The following is a 15,516-nucleotide window of genomic DNA, read 5'->3' as shown; positions in this document are numbered from 1 at the left end:
CAGGGCCTGGCCAGGGACTGCTGTACCCTCCCTTGGAGCCTCAGCTGACTGTCTCTTCCCCTTTCAAATAGAACCTTCAGAAACATCCCAGCAGGCCACCCTCACATTCACACTGAGAGCCCCCAAGGCCCTGCGTGCAGACACTCAGTTTATTCCACAAACATTTGAACATTCACTTAACAGGTGTGGTGAGAGTTGACAGTCACCAGGCTCTGGAGATGCAAGAAAAGATGCAGCCCCTTCCCGTGGGTCTTTATGTCCAGGAGACTAGGGAAACGCACGTGACCCTTGGGCTGGGCAGAGGACGCTTGGGGAGTCCATGTTTCAAGATGGGAAGAATCTTATTCCCTGAAAAGCCCAAAGTGGAATCTGACCAGGAGAGCAAAGGCAGAGTTTAAAGAGGGCGTCAATCTGAGGCACGTGAGGGGAAGCGGGAAGGAAGCTGACACATGTGGGGCTGTAGGCAGCTTCCCTTCACGGGGGCTCCGTGTCCTGAGGCTCGGCTGAGGCCGTGTCCTGGCCTTGATGCTGTCTCCACGCCTCTCCTTCTTCTTGTTCAGATGTTCCGGTGTGGCTTTGAACCCACAGGATGCAGGTTGACCCACAGAGTCTCTGTGCTCTGCATGCCTGCACCAGGGAGTGGGTCCTCGGCCCTGGGTGCTCGGGGGGGTCTGTGGCCACCCTGATGCTCACAGGCCCACCACCCAGCTGGTGACCTGCTTAGGCCCGTCTCTTGGTGGCTGGGAGGATGGTCTTCTCTTAGAATTCCTCGTGCAGGCAGGTTGCCATTCACTTCATTAAGAGGGAAAGGGTTGAACAGAGCCCAGGAGACGGTGCTTTGAACGGGCATCTTGTTTCTGCCAGATCATGCTGGGTGTGTACAGCACAGGGCGTGGTGGTGATCCTGGGGGTGTGGCCATGGAAGGTCCACCACGTGTCCTGTCTGTGCTCTGTGGGGGTGGGGAAGCGACCAGGGTCCGTGCCCCAAAGAAGTCACATCCAGTGCCACCTGGCACGTCACCATCGGACAGGGCACCTCTCAGGGCCCGGTCTGGAGGCCGTGCCGTGAGCCTCAGAGAAGCAGAGGGCAGGTCTAGACCGGCTTCTGAAAAACCTTGAGTGGGAAGGAAAGCAAAGCAGAGACCCAAACTTCGAATTTCAACCAATCCCAAAAGAAGGCTACTCTGGGTTCAAGGCTTTGTCTCAAACAGATGAGGACAACTTACGTCGTGATGGGCCCTGACCCCCGCATCGAGCAGCGGGCCCTCCTCCCCTCCCCGCGCTGACCCTGATGGAGACGACATTTACCCATCTGCTTGGTGGGGGGCTGCCTTCCCCGGGCCTCCCCCGACCCTGCAGCAGAGTCTGGACCCAGCAGGGCCGACATTTCATCTGCTCTGTTCCCCGCCGTCCCCCAGCGCCAGGGCTCAGCCGTGCTGGGTGGGCTGCCGTGAAAGCGCAGGTGAGCGGCGAGTGAGGGATTCCTGTCATGGGGAGGGGAGCGGGGGGGATGCTGGTGAGAAGGGGAAGGCCCACCAGAGGCGGCACCCAGGGAAGCGTCTGGGAGCAGGTATGGCCCCTTGGGGAGCGATGGCCACTGCGTTTGGTTCCCCTGTGCCTGTTCCCTACAGCATCTTTCCCCCTTCTCACATTTTCTTTTCCCTTTTTGAAAAACCGCAGTTTCTCTGGAAGTCCACGTCGGACACTGCCGTCCGCGCTCTGGGGCTGATTCTGCTGCCCGACGTTTCTGGGGTCCGGGCTCCTGGGTGCCCCTCTCTTCGCCTCTGGTCCATGGGACTCATGTTTGGGGGACACATCTCAGGAGGGCCCTGAGTGGCCGAGTGGAAGGTGTGTCCCAGCAGAGGGACGCTGGACTTGTCTCTGGCACCCACCGTGCCAGGCCAGGAGCACTTTTATATCACTGAGCCCCCAGGGAGCCCCTCCTCCCCGAAGACAGGCCAAGCTCAGGGTCTGGGCCCAGGACCCCTCCTCCTGTGGACAACAGATGGGGCCTGACACAGACACCAGGATAATGACACACATCATGGACACTGCCACAGACACACACACACACACACGGACATTCACACACGCACAGACACACGCAGACACCTCCGAGGATCAAGCAACCACTGGAAAGCTAATTTTGAAAACAAAAATTTCCCTGACAATCTGACAGAGTAGGATCCTGCTAACACACACCCCAATTTAGTGTCTGAACACAGTTTTCACCCACTGTGCCGGCACATTTGCATTTGTATTGCTTCCCCAGCAGGTATTTCCCTGGAGCCTCACTGGAAGGGCCTGGAGAACAGCACTGACCGGCAAAGGGAGGAGAAGCCCCGCTGCCCGGCTCTGGGAGCTTCGCTCAGGCCCTCACACCATCCCCACATGGTGGAGCCTCAGGGCATCTGAGCCTGGCTGACACCGCACCCGCCCCCCCGCCCCCACCCACAAACCCTCCCACACGCATTACACAGGCTATTTCCCCAAAGGGATGGGCCGCCTCCGGCCTCAACTCGCCCCCCCATGACTGAGGGGCTCTCACAGTCATAATTAAGGGGAATTTTATGAACCCCAAGCAGAAACCTAAGTTTAATTATTCGAAAGTCAGAAGCTCATTCTCTCTGGGCGACTTATGACAGTCTGCCTCCAGCCTTGGGGGTGAGATCGGGCTCCGATTTAGGCATTAAACTGATAACGTGACCGAATCGATTTCATTAATGGATCTGTCATCATCGCAGTTCATGATGGGAGCTCGGCACCAGGAACTGACAACGGCCCTTGAGAAACTGGGCAGGGGGAGAGTCCATCGAGCTGGCAGCCACGCACGTTAATGATCCTGCTGCCGGGACCAGCTCTCCCCGCGGCGTCCGCCCTCTGCCCCTAGGTCCCCTGGGGTTGCTCTCGTCCTCCTGCGTGCAGGGGCCCGAGACCATGGAGGCATCTGGAGGACCCAGGGCACCTGCTCAGGGAGGGTGAGTCGCGGGGCCCCTGAGCATCAGGGCACTTTCCCTGTAGGGACACCAGCAACCTCCCAACGCGTACAGCATATGGAAGCTACTCCCGGACCATGTGGATTCTGGGGACTTGTGTCCTGCGTTCACGCTCCTGACTCCTAAGCCCTGAGGCTGCTCTGCCTCCTGCCTCCAGCCATGGGGCTGAAGGGAGGCCGCAAAGGGCTGACGGGGTTCCCGCCACTGTCTGTGTCAGCAGGAGCCCCGGGCCCTGGGCTTTCGGCCCTGACGTGGCCCCTCCCGCCTCGGCCCCGTCAGACTGTCTCCGAGTGGGCCGTGTGGCTGAGCGTGTTAGCTGACGTGGCTTTTCTGGGGCGAGACTGGGCAGGCACGTGGGTCCAGGACTCTGCACGTGGACATGGAAAGCCCATCCAACTCTCTCGGGAGGGAGTCCAGGCTGCCTGTCTGCCCGGCTTGGTGAGGCCTCATCCCTCGGGAAAGGTCCTGGGAGGCCCCGGCAATGGGGCCCCAGAACTGCAGGGGCAGCAGGGCCCATCCTTGGAATACGGGGGCCTGGGCCTGGATGTGCCCGCTGGGCCGCAGCCCGTCACTCAGGGCAGTGCAGCTGCGCTCCCCGGACAGGGAGGGGAGGGCTTTGTTCAAGGGTTTACGGCCAACCTCTGACTGAGGGCTAACCCTGTCAAAGCCTGGGCAGCGTGAGACCAAGCTCCCAAAGGAGCCTCCGAGAATGACTCTCATCTCCCCTCTCCCCTCCCCAAGGAGCGTCAGAACCCTGGCGGTGACCATGGGCTCAGCGTGAGTCTCAGTGTCTCCCTGGTAATGGGAGCTTTTCCTTTCTTGGTCTTCCCAGGAGTGAGGCTGGGCTCAAACGGGAGGGTCGAGTTGTGAGGTTTGTGTGGAAGGCACCATTTCTACGCTTAGCGACAGCACATGACCAGAACGCTCCCCTTGACCAAATTTTATCAGGCCCCTGGAGTCCTGCGCTCAGCCAGACCTGGCCTTGGGATTCCGTGTGCATTCTCGACGGGCCCCATCTTAGCTAGGGTCCTACTGAGTCAGTCTAGAGGGACCCCCACCTTCGCCGACGTGCCTACAGGAAGAACCCCCTGCGCCCGGCGTCTCTGGTCCTGGTCTCCCGTCCACTCTGCTCCTTGGCTGTAAATCCCCGGCTGTCTGCTGCGTTGGGAGGGGAGCCTGACCTCCCCAGTTGCCCTGGTCCTCCATGAAATCTTGCTGACCGTTTTCCTACGCGTCAGAGTAACTTTTCCTTACTGCTCACCCTCTGCAGAGCTGGTGGACTGTACGGTGGGGACACGCCCTCGGACGGCACCTGTGCCGCTTCCCACGCTCACTTCCCACCTTTACGACGGGACTGGATGGCGCAGCTGGCTGAGATGGGCGACTTTCAGGCTCCTATTGCCCCAGGGACGAAGGGCGACGTCACATGCAGGTCCATTGGGTGCTGCCCCAGCTGCAAGGGCCCCCTGCCCGCCACCCCACCAAGGAAAGAGACAGATTTCATCCCTGCAGCCCTGGCGGAAGGAATAAATGAGGTGACATCTGTAAAAGCAGAAAATTAATATTATTTTAAAGCAATTCCATGACCCTGGGCACAGAAGGAAGAAATAAAAGGTATTTCAGATGCAGTGTGGCCCCTAAAGATGCCAACGACTAAATGGAAAAAATACATATGACCAGGAAACTAGACAACCAGCCGGAAAGGCGGCACACGGGCCCTTCGGGGCAGCGAGACTGGGGAGACCACTCCCATGTTCAGCAGGGACACCCAATGCCCCAGGCTGGGACCCCAGCCAGAGTGGAGAGGTGGCGGCTCGTGTGCTGGGCGATCAGGCCCTGCCTTTGAGGCCTGGGGTGCGGCTGAGAGACAGAAAGACACACAGACCTCTGGAAACAGACCAGGGGCTCTGATCACTCACCCACCGGGAGCAGCGGGGAGCACGGGGCAGCGCTCATTCACCGCCATCACCGCAGCTCCCGCAAAGGCCTGCACGCCGTCCCTTGTCTGGGAGCAGCTGAGCCCCGTGTCCACGGGGCAGTGGCCCCCGGGGGCAGGGTGGAGGGCGTGAGCAACCCCCGGGGAGTGGGCGCCTGTGAACCTTCATCTTAGCGTGTGTGGGGACGGCCAGCAGGTTCGGGTGGGCACAGGCGGGCGCGCGTCTGCTGGGGGCGGCTGCTGTCCCCAGCTGTCCTGAGGTCCTGCGCCTGCGCTGAGCAGCCCAGACGCCCGTCCCAGCCCCACTCATCGCCCCCGCCCTGGGCCTCTGAGCCCACTTCCTTCCCCCCTCCCCATCTGCCTTCTGTAGCCCTTCCCCCGGGGCTCACCTGCCCCACCCGCTGCGGAAGCAGACAGGGGCCCCTCCTGCACCCACTATGGCCTTTCCCTGGGCTGGGCCGACCCAGGCCACTAAGGGAGCAGGGCCAGTGTGCCGGGAGCCTTTCTCAGCCCTGAAGTGGGTCCTCTCCACACACTCAGGACACTGTCACTGGTTCTGCTGGGGGCACGGTGCCCACCATCAGTCAGATCAGCAGGCCGGGCAGGCCGGGCACTCCTCGCAGAGCCCAGCACCCTGGGAATCTTCGGGAACCTTCCGGTCCTCACGTTCCACGAGGGGGTTTCCAGAGAAGCACACTTTCTGTGGGTGCCAGCCTCTCTGGGCGATGGTCAGCTCAGGACAAGGATGGCAAAGGGGTCCCCTCCCAAAGGCCAACGTGACAAGTTACTGTGGCACGTGGCACATCAGCAGGAGAGGCCTTGGCAACATCGGGGCTGCAGTGTCCACTGGGGTCGACCCACCCCAGGTGCCCTCTGGACCGACACGACGCCTCTGGGCATGATCTGGGGCTCCTGGAGGCTCCTCCTCGGACCCCTGACTTAGAAAGTGCACAGAACATGAAGGTGACCGTGAAAAAACAGGCACGTGTACGCACACGTGCACACACTACCTACACAGGCTTGTACACACATCCTGGCTGGCCAGTCCCGGAACTGACCATGGCGCCTTCGCCTGATCACTGTAGCAACGGTGACAGTGGGACCCACGAGGAAGCCCTGCTCGGACCCTGACCCGGAGCTGCACCTGCCCCACAGCCATTGCCTGCAGCCTGGGTTCACATTAACACCCTCGAAGAGGCAGAGCCAGGATGCAGGCCAACAGGTGGCCATGGAGACTAGCCGTTAAAGGTGGCCTCAGGACCGGGTTCTGAGAGATGGAGCAGTGCACCGGTGGCACTAATCACAGAGCCGCCCCTAAATAAACACGCCTCCCGTTCTCTAAGGACGCCGCCCTGCGCGCCAGGAGAGTCTCGTGCCGAACGAGAACGGTCTTCCTTGATCTTCAGGAAACCTGGTGAACTCGGCCCAATTCCCTCTATTCTGCCAACGGGGAAGCTGAGGCCCAGAGAATAGGCGCATCTCAGCTTTGCTGGCAGCTCAGACAGGACTGACGCCAGATTCCCACCCTTCCCATCACACAGCGGGGCGGCCACCCCCAGGGCCAGGCCGTATGCCAAAGGAACGCTGCCCTCGGGCAAGGCTGTCCTGTAGGGGCTGTGGGAGTGGCCAGCCGGCAGTCCGGGAGGACGGTCTGAATCCTCCCCTTCCTGGGGGCAGCGACCGTGCCCGTCTCAGCCTCAGGTCGCAGCAGGGCTGGGACGGGCCGTGGAGGGAGTGCGTGACCATCCATCCCCCACACGGGGAGGTGGACCTCACGTCTTTTCCCCAGCCTGGAGGTGGGCAGCAACAATGCCTCTCGAACTTGGTGGGTCAGGAGACTGAGGCCAGCAGTTCAGGTCAGCGAACAGCAGACGCGCAGCTTCCATGGCAGAGCCAGACTCTCCCCAGACTTGGGACGTCTGGCGTGGCTGGGAGCAGAGGAGGTGCAGGCAGACGCTGCTTCCCGCAGAAGCCTCTGCAGGCGGCTCTGGGTGCTTGCGTGTCCCCCGATCACGGAGACGTCCCCAGCAGGCACACGGGCTTGGGGCAGGAGGGGAGAGCCCTGCTTAGGGGAACGTTGGACTTGGACAGGCGGACTGTTTGTTCCTGCAGCGCCACCCAACCCATCCTGACCGGTACACACCCTTGGATCCGGCTGGAGACCCGTGTCCGCTTTTACGAGCCCTGGTGGCCCAGAAGCTCTTTTCTTTTCCCTAGCTTCACGATTTTGTTTTTCCCCCCGCTTTGCCCAGAAGTCTCCGGAGTAGCGGCTGTGCGTGCGGCTCTCCCGTGGGCTGCTTCACCTCCTGCACGTAAACCCCGGCCCCTTCCAGCTCGTTTCTCCGCGTGGACAGAGGGCGGAGGCGAGGGTGGGCCCCTCTCCCCATCAAGCTGCCCTGCCCTGTTTGGGCTCCATGGCAAAGCCCCCAAGCCGCTCCCTGAGGTACACCCCCCGGGGAAGGCCCTTTCTGGCAAGGGCACCCAGGCCCCCTCGAGAGGGGAAGGGCCCACCTGGGGGTCCCTGTGGCAGCAGCTAGGTCTGCATTCTGTCCTTTCCCTACCTCCCAGGACAAGCCCGGCTCTGTGCCAGAGGGCGGGGCTCTCCTTACTCCCTGTAACAGCTCCAACGGCCAGTGAGGTCTCCTTAAATCAAGCACAGAACTCGAATGGCCCGCGGCCCGCCCCCCAGGCCGCAGGTCCCAGGGTTGACGTTTTATCAAGAGCAGTTGGAAGCAGACAAGCAAGGCCTCCCCCAATGCACACACGCCTGTAGGTGATGGATCCTGAACATGCCAAACAGTGCTCTCTGGAGGTCCGAGCGGATTTCCCGGGGAAGGGGGTCCTTTAGACGAGGGTCCCCTTCTGGAGCCCTTGAGTGGGGTTCTGCTCCTGGAACTGGGGGCATGTGCGGGAAGGGCCTGGCTCACTGACCCTGGGGGAGGGCTGAATGGACGTGTCTGTCAACTTCCCACTGGCTTGGCCAGGAGCACACGGCTTCCCAGGGGATAGTAGTTACGGGCCAGACGCTGTCTAAGCGCCGGGGGCTGGGCTTCAGGGAGTATCCTTGGGGGTCCAGGAAAACCTGGAGGGCTCCTGACTGTGCACCATCACGGTGGGCCTGCCTCCCGGGAAGAGGCCCTGTCACCACCTGTGCCCAGGGCTCTGTCTCCACCAGCCACGCCGGCGACAGCCCTGTCCCAGGACACCGCGGCCAGCGAACAAAAGCCATGCTTATCAAAGGAGTTTTTCTTTATTTTCATAATTTAGCTGAATCGACACAAAACTGAATACTGTAAAACAAGGGAAAAAATGCTGTAACATATCAAATCTCCCAACCTCTGCCCTCGGAAGGTGTCTACACCCACTGTCAAAAGAAACAGGCGAGGGGGGTGGTGGTGGGGACGTTGGCGGCTGTGCCGGGCGACCCTCCCGGGGCCTCCCTCGCTGCCCCCGGGGTGAGCCCAGGCCGCGGAGCTTGGGGCTGGCCGGCTCGGGACAGCACGCTGCGTAGGCCGCCTCCTCTGTGATGACAAACCCCAACCTCGGCCAGTCCTTTTACCCCAGGATACACGTACCCATGAATTTGTGGTGACCGAAGGTAAATTATATACTCGTGGACATTGAAATGGGTCTTAAATAAATGGATTTTCTTTCCTGTCTTTAGTCTATGGGTGGCTGGAGCAGCTTCTATATAGTTTTTTTTTTATCCTTTTTTTTTTTTAGTAGCATAGACCTAGCATAATACTCCTGTTAATTGGACTCTTAGGTAGCATACTTAAGCTGAAACTCAGGAAAATAAAGGGACCTGGCACAGGGTGGACAGGGGAAGGCAAACCGTAACTTTCCCTTATTCGTGGGGCCTGGTGACCCCGCCTTGCAGGAGGGAAGTGGGAAGATGGGGGCTCCCCCATCCCCCGCTGTCTCCACCCTCTGACATGAAGACTGAGAAAGATAAGGGTGTCCGCTTGAGAAGACGAGGCCGGCCGCAAACTGCCTTCACGTTGCATCAACGGGAGAGGGGTAAGAAAAAGGGAAACAAAATCCATTGGAAGAAGCGTGATCAAAGGACTGGCCACTCCCACAACAGAGCCCCAGGGGGCAGGGACCACCCAACCCAAACCCAGCAAAAGGCAACGGGCCTCTCCGCTGGCACCGGCCAGCATGCCTGTGCCACCCCAGACCTGGTCCTCAGCTCGCTGCCCGCAGAGTCCTGCCCCTCGGCGGTGCCGGGCGCCCCTACGTCCGGGGATGCCGGTCCCCCGGCCCGCCCTCCCCAGAGACTTCGGGAACCCCCAGCCCCGGCCCACGTTTCACGACGGCCGGGGCTACCACATGAATTGTTAAATAGGATTTTCTACAAATATACAACATATAAAAACTGTTAAATATATAACTTTCGGCTTTGCAAAATACATTTAATGATCTCTTTCAAACAAGTGTTACTTTCGCTTTCTTTAATTTGCTTTCGGGAGCTAAATGGTGATCGGATGAGACAGCAGTCATGGGAGACCCGACATGCTCTTGGCGAATCCTGGATTATCCCACTATCAGAACGGAGCTGCAAAGAGGCGTGTTTAACTGGTTAAAACAGAAAGTGATTTTAGTACGAGGAAGTCCATCTAAGTACAGAGGAGCAGGTGTGCACAGCGAGCTGTGCTCCCGGCCAGGCGCACCCGCGGGGTCCACGTGGGGACATCGCCGGCCGTGTGTCCTCCGGCCGCATCCTCCGGCTGCTCGGGGGCCCCGCAGCGTTTGTGGGCTGTGCCTCTCCAGCGCGTCTCTGCCCCCGTGCCCCCCAGTCGAACCCAGGGACTCTGATGGTAAGTACGAGTCCGCGTTAAAATAGATTTTGCTCTTTGGTCTATTGAATATACTGAAAGGATAAGAAAATAAAAGCGATTCAGACAGTCTGGGGCACAAGGAGAGGCCACTTCTGCGCCCGAGACTCAGTCCTCCCCGGGCCCGGCGCTGTCCTCCTCTCTCGGGCTGGCTGGGCTGCAGCTGCCTCCGCCTCCTGGTCTGTGTCCGGGAGGGTGGCCAGGCCAGGTTCCAGGGACGCCCGGTGGCGCAGCCCTGCTGTATGTCCCAGGACTGACTCCTCGGGGAGGCCGGACAGAGTCAGCTCAGGCGGCCGAGGAAGCAGGCTGTCCTTGACAGGCTAGAGAAGCGGAGGGTGGGCGGGTGGCAGAGGGTGGGTGGCATCCACGGCCGACTGAGGATTGTGGCCTCTCCAGGGAGCCAGAGTCACTCCTGGGGCCCCTGTGGGGCTGCGTTTGTCAGGAGACCTGAGGGGCAGAGAAGAGAGCCGTCAGCCTCCGCAGACACCAAGGGTTCCCGTCGGGCATGGCGGGAACCCAGAGATCGTCCACGAGGCTGGCCTCGCCCGGACAGCACACTTGAAAGATGCCAGCAGCCTTCCTCGAGGACAAAAACCAGATCTCGGGCCCCAGTGCTGGAGGAGAACCCTACGCCTGTCACAGAGGGCAGCCCGGGGGCGCCCCCTTCCTCTGGGCTCTGGGTGGGACCCCGCCCTTGGCCATGATGGGGGCATGCACTGGAGCTCCGTCAGCGGCCAGTGTGAGCTGCGTGTCCTCCGCCCCGTGCTGGCCAGGGCCTCGGGTCTGAGTTGCATCCAACTGCTTCCCTAACCGTGTCTTGCACTGTGCCCTGTACACAGCAGGCACTGCATAACTGCACAGGGCAGAGTGATGGAGACACGCGTGTCTCACCCCCACAGAGCCCCTGGGAGGCTGCAGAGCTGGGGTGTTCATGCTGGTTGATGAGGCCCCAAGCACCCACACCCGGCACCCCAGAGTCCCAGGAGATGCGACACAACAGGCCAGCTCACAGCCGTGAAGTGATGTGAGGGTTCCAGCCTCTGCTCTGGGGCAGCGGAGATATCACCTATAGAGTGACGGAGGCAGGAAAGCAGGGAGTGTGGTTTCCACAGAGCATCACAGCCTCAGGTTGTGGGACCTGTGTCCAGCAGCCTCCCGTCCCATGTCCCCGCTGGACCACTGGCTCCCTCATCCCCTAGGGTGGCCCCAATTTGAGGCAGGGACCCCGAGGCCTGGGGTCCCACAGACAGTATCCTGGTGGCCACTGCCTTTTAGGACCCTGGACCTGGGTCAGGCGCATGGGGCTGACCTCCCTGTACCGACTCCCAGCAGGCCCAGCTCTGCAGGGAGTGGACGGTGTTCTAGGGGTCCCACACACGCCATGGGAATGGGACGCAGCGGGTGTGATGGCCCGGGTGGGGCCTCTCCAGATGTGCTGGGGAGACCTCCCCCAGAAAGCCCCTCCCCTCTCCCTGCAGCTGCTTGTCCGCCTCCGGGCTGGTCCCGCGTCTACCCCATCCGGCCCGAGCCCCGGCCCTTTGCCACCTGCCTGCGGCCCCGGTCACACTCCCACCAGGCCCCGCCCACATCACAGGCCCCTGTCCCTCTCACGCGGACCACACCACGGCCTCCTGGCTCCTCCTGAGTCCTCAGCCGCTGGGCTGTGTGCAGGCTGTCCGGCTCACACGGGCCGCTCCCCAGGCCCCACCCTGAGGGCCTCACGCTGCCCGTCCGTCCTGTCCTGCACTGCGATTAGCCGCTGGGGGCCGTGAGCCGGGTAAGCGCTGCTCACGTCTTCACTGTCTTCCCTCAGTGGCCGGCTCGGGGGGAATGTGGACTGACTGCCTCCGGCCTGCCGTCCTCCAGGACAGACAAGGCCCCTCCCCAGGCGGCTGGGCTGCACATCCCACCCCGGTTCTGACAGCGCCTCGACACTGCACTCAGAGCCCCTGCAGGGACCCTGCTCTCCACCTGCTCTCCCAGACAGCAGCCAGGAGCCAGGAGGAAGGGCACCTGCCAGACAGGACTCAGCTTAGCCCCCCTCCTCCAAGCCCGTGGCCCTGGAACCCCGAGGCCGGCACAGGGTTCAAAGGAGCAGCTTTGAGAACCTCAGGTTTCCCTGAGGCCCCCGCCGGACCGTGCTGTCTCCTCCCCAGCTCTGTGTGGAGCCCGCACACGCGGGCGCCCCGAACGCATCAGTGGTGAGGGGGTGTTAACTGGATTTAGGTGTTTCAGGCCCAAGGACACCTAGCAGGTTGATGGCAGAGCTGGACCAGAGCTGAGGGTGTCCAGGGAGGGTCAGAGCTCTCTGCCCCCAGCCCCAAGGGACTCAAGGCTGCCTGAGGCTCCAGGTTGGCAGGCGCCCACCCTCTCGGCAGGACTAGGGCCCCCACGGGGCTGTGGAAGCAGGGCCGCTGGGGGACCCCAAGGCAGCGAGCACACGTCCGGAAGTGGCAGGGGCCCGAGAGAACCTCCACGTGCAGTTGTGGGTGCACGTGGGCTCAGCCCTCGCTCTGTCTCCGCTGCCTGAGCCCAGCCCAGAAGCGGGAGGGCACAGGGAGCAGAGCCAGGGCACGAGGGGGGGGTTACCGTTCCGACTGCCGTAGGGTCCTAGCTGCAGAGCTCTCTCCACATCTGGCCAGCTGCTGATCTCGGCCCAGGAGCCCTGACCCTGACCCCAGTGGACGCCTCCAGCCCCAGCCTTCCCAAGTATGGCAAAGGCCTCCTTGCATGACATGCTTGACCCAGGAGTCCAGGAGTGGTGGTGACCCTCGCCTCACTCGGACCTTGCAGGCCCGCCCGTCCAGGTCCATCGCCCTGCTGACCATAGCACGTGGCAGCCATCCCCTCCCCGATCTGTCTAGCCACGTCCACGACGGAGACCGTCCAGCACAGTCACTCACCGGCACCTGAGGGGTTAACCAAGAAAGGATGCACTGATTCTACTTTTTCTACCTACAAAATTGTATAAATTCTTATTTGTAGAGAAACGGGGAAACACATGAGTATAAAAAGAAAATAAAAATCCATCCACGTTTCCATATCAGAAGATATTTGGATAAATTTAGTGTATTTCCTTCACACCCTTTAGAACATATCCAAGTGTACGATGAGGGCTGGGTTCCGCGTGAACGTTTGCACTGTTTGTGAGAGCAGGTCGGCAGCCTGGTCTGTGCGATCGGCAATTCCTGGGCTGCACACGTGCTCACGGGGCCCCCACTGGATGGACTCCCAGGGACCCGGGCTGTCTCAGTGCCCCCCGCTCCCTGCCTGGGGGGCTGCTTCTCGTCGTCTGCGAGCTGAGATGACAGAGGCTTCACGTCCGCCTTAATTCGACAGAAGAGAAGCAGGATTTGGTTGAGGGCTCATCTTCACTTCTCCTGACGACCAGAGGAGTAGAATAATCTTGCCAACGTGGTCCCCGGCCACTCGTACCGGCCCGTCTTGTCAGTTCATCTGCTCAGGTCTTGTATTTCTTACTGATCCGAACAAGATTGCATGTATAATCTCAGCTGCGCCCATGTGCACAGGCCAGGGAGAGTCCTGGGCACGTTTACTGTAGGCCTGCCTCCCAGCTTGGTCCACCCTTAGCTTTCATTCATGGTGCATCACACACACGGAGGTTTTCGTTTGGGGGGAGTAAGCACGGCTGATGTTTCGTGAGGAAGCCCTCGCGGCTTGAAGCAATGCAGTCACTACATACGTTCCAGTGATTTCTTACAGTCACAGGTGTTTGCCCCCGTAGGTCCCCCATCCTGGGGGGGGGGTGTCTCCACTTTCCTGCACGCACCCTGGCCTCTGGCACTTCCTGCCCCAGGTGGGTGGGTGGGGAGGGCTGGATACAGGCCCCTGTCTGCTCTGGCCAGTTCCCCCAGTCAGGCCAGCCTAGAGACAGAACCCCTGAGCCCAGCGGGTCTGGAGGGACACAGAGGCCCGTCCAGCTAACTTCCGAGCCCTGGATGTCTGCTGCCTTCTCCTACCAGGCCCAGGCTAAGTGGGGAGGGAGGCAGGCCCAGAGCTGCCCGGAGAGGGTGGGCTGTCACCGGACCCCCCCGGCCAGAGCTCAGACACTCTCTGAGGCCTCTGTTGTCAGACCCCCGGCACCTGCCTGGCCTTCAGGAACAGACAGGAGGCAGCCTGATGTCCGCAGCGGCTGTGCTCGGATGGGACCCAAGTCCCGACCCAGCCAACAGCCGAGTGCTGGCTGCCAGCTCGTCCCCAGGCCTCGGGACCAGAGAAGAGGCCTGGAAGTCGGGTTTGCAGCCCAGAAAAGTCGTCAGAATGGCCAGGACGAGCTCCAGCAGAGCCACACAGGCTTTGCAGAAGCCAGCAGAGCCCCTCTGGCCTCAGAGAAGCGTTTCCAGCTGGGGAAGCACACGGCCGAGGCCCACGTCGGGCCTCACAGGGGTCCCCGCTCAGGGCCCCGTGCTGGCCCTCACAGCTCACTGGAAAACCAGCGCTGGGCTGGTCCCTGCAGGCGGCAGGACATTCCCGTGCTGGGAAGCGGCCCACTGGTCTCCAGCGCCCTTCCCCAGGGAGCGTCTTCTCAAGACAATCGGCCAGACCCCGGGGACACCCAGGAAGCAGCCCCTGCTCTCCTGCAGGCTGCCCCCCACGCCGCCTGGGATCCTGAGCCCCAGGGATGACCCATGTGAAGTGAGTCATGTCTCATCCACGTGGCCCTTACCTCCCACCTGCGCAGGGCCAGTGACAAGGACCCCGGGCCTGGCGGGACCATGACAGCCACCTGGCCAGATGCTTGGGCTGTGTCATGAGGGCCCTGCTGGATCCCTGTCTCTGGAGAGGGCATCCAACCTGGGGTCCCCTCTCCATCTGTGCTTCTGAGGGCCCAGGACGCTGCCCCAGGTCAGCAGGTGGCATCCTTGTGGCCACGTCCTCCCCCTCCCTGGTGAAGGCTCCCGTGTAGGGGTTTCCCTGCTCCACTGGCCCCCTGGACAGTCCCACTAAGCAGCCCTGTGACTCCAACCCTGAGCTGAGCTTGGTCAAGAAACTTGACGTGGGCCCCGGCTCCTTGGAGGGCCCTGAGCTTTGCCAGAGCTGGCCTCCCGGAGGGCACCTGCTCGTCCTGGTTATACATTTCTCATGGGTCAGACCTGTCACTGCACTGGGGGTCTCCCCAAACCCCCGTGGGTTCCTTCAGGGCCGGGGTCACCTCCCTCCCCTCTGAACTGGGCAGTGACACCCTCTCTGAGCCCCTGTCCTGCTGACCATGGCTTCGTATGCAACATCGCCCAGACACCCTTTGACCGCATGGCTTTAGGACCTTCTACCCCAGTGGGAACAGAGGCCCAGGGAGGCAAAGCGGCCGGTCCCAGGTGACTGACAAGGCTCCAACACCCCACTTTTGCTGCCAGGGAGCTGTTCTCAACTCTGCTCTCCCCACCGAGGGGCTTTCTGGGAGCTGCACCCAGCTTCCTGAATCCCGGTGGCCAGTGCCGCTGCTCTCCTGGTGTGCGGAGATCCAGAGTGTCCTGGGGTTGCAGCCTCTGTGTGACACCCTGGTGTCCCTGGGCCTGGAAAGCAGCCGGCACTCAGCCGGCTCCAGCTCTGCGCATGGCCGTCCAACACCCCAAGGTCATGGGCTGCATCCTCGGGGTCTGCGGCTATTTCTCTGGGACTCCGCCCCCGAGGTGGACAGAGCTGGTCTCAGGGTCACCTAACCTTGCACGCTGGACAAACTGACACAGGAGCCCGCCCAGCACTGCCCGCGTCCCCTGCGGTCACC

The 15,516-nt window shown here is 61.5% G+C and overlaps 1 protein-coding gene across 1 annotated transcript in view; it reads right to left on the bottom strand.

Annotated features, from left to right (window-relative positions):
* Positions 1 to 7,827: 7,827 nt before the first annotated feature.
* Positions 7,828 to 15,516, bottom strand: part of TAFA5 (TAFA chemokine like family member 5) — a 195,161-nt gene continuing 187,472 nt past the window's right edge. The window contains exon 4 of the mRNA XM_022596973.2: positions 7,828 to 10,217. Coding sequence (XP_022452681.1) covers positions 10,209 to 10,217 — 9 coding nt within the window. The 3' untranslated portion in view covers positions 7,828 to 10,208. The remainder of the gene's footprint in view (positions 10,218 to 15,516) is intronic.

Source organism: Delphinapterus leucas, chromosome 11, assembly GCF_059928025.1.
Source record: "Delphinapterus leucas isolate spDelLeu-1000000601 "Yukka" chromosome 11, BTC_Dleu_Yukka2, whole genome shotgun sequence".
Classification (NCBI taxonomy): Eukaryota; Metazoa; Chordata; class Mammalia; order Artiodactyla; family Monodontidae; genus Delphinapterus; species Delphinapterus leucas.
Note: the sequence above shows the minus strand (reverse complement) of the source record. Positions and strands in the feature narration are given on the sequence as shown.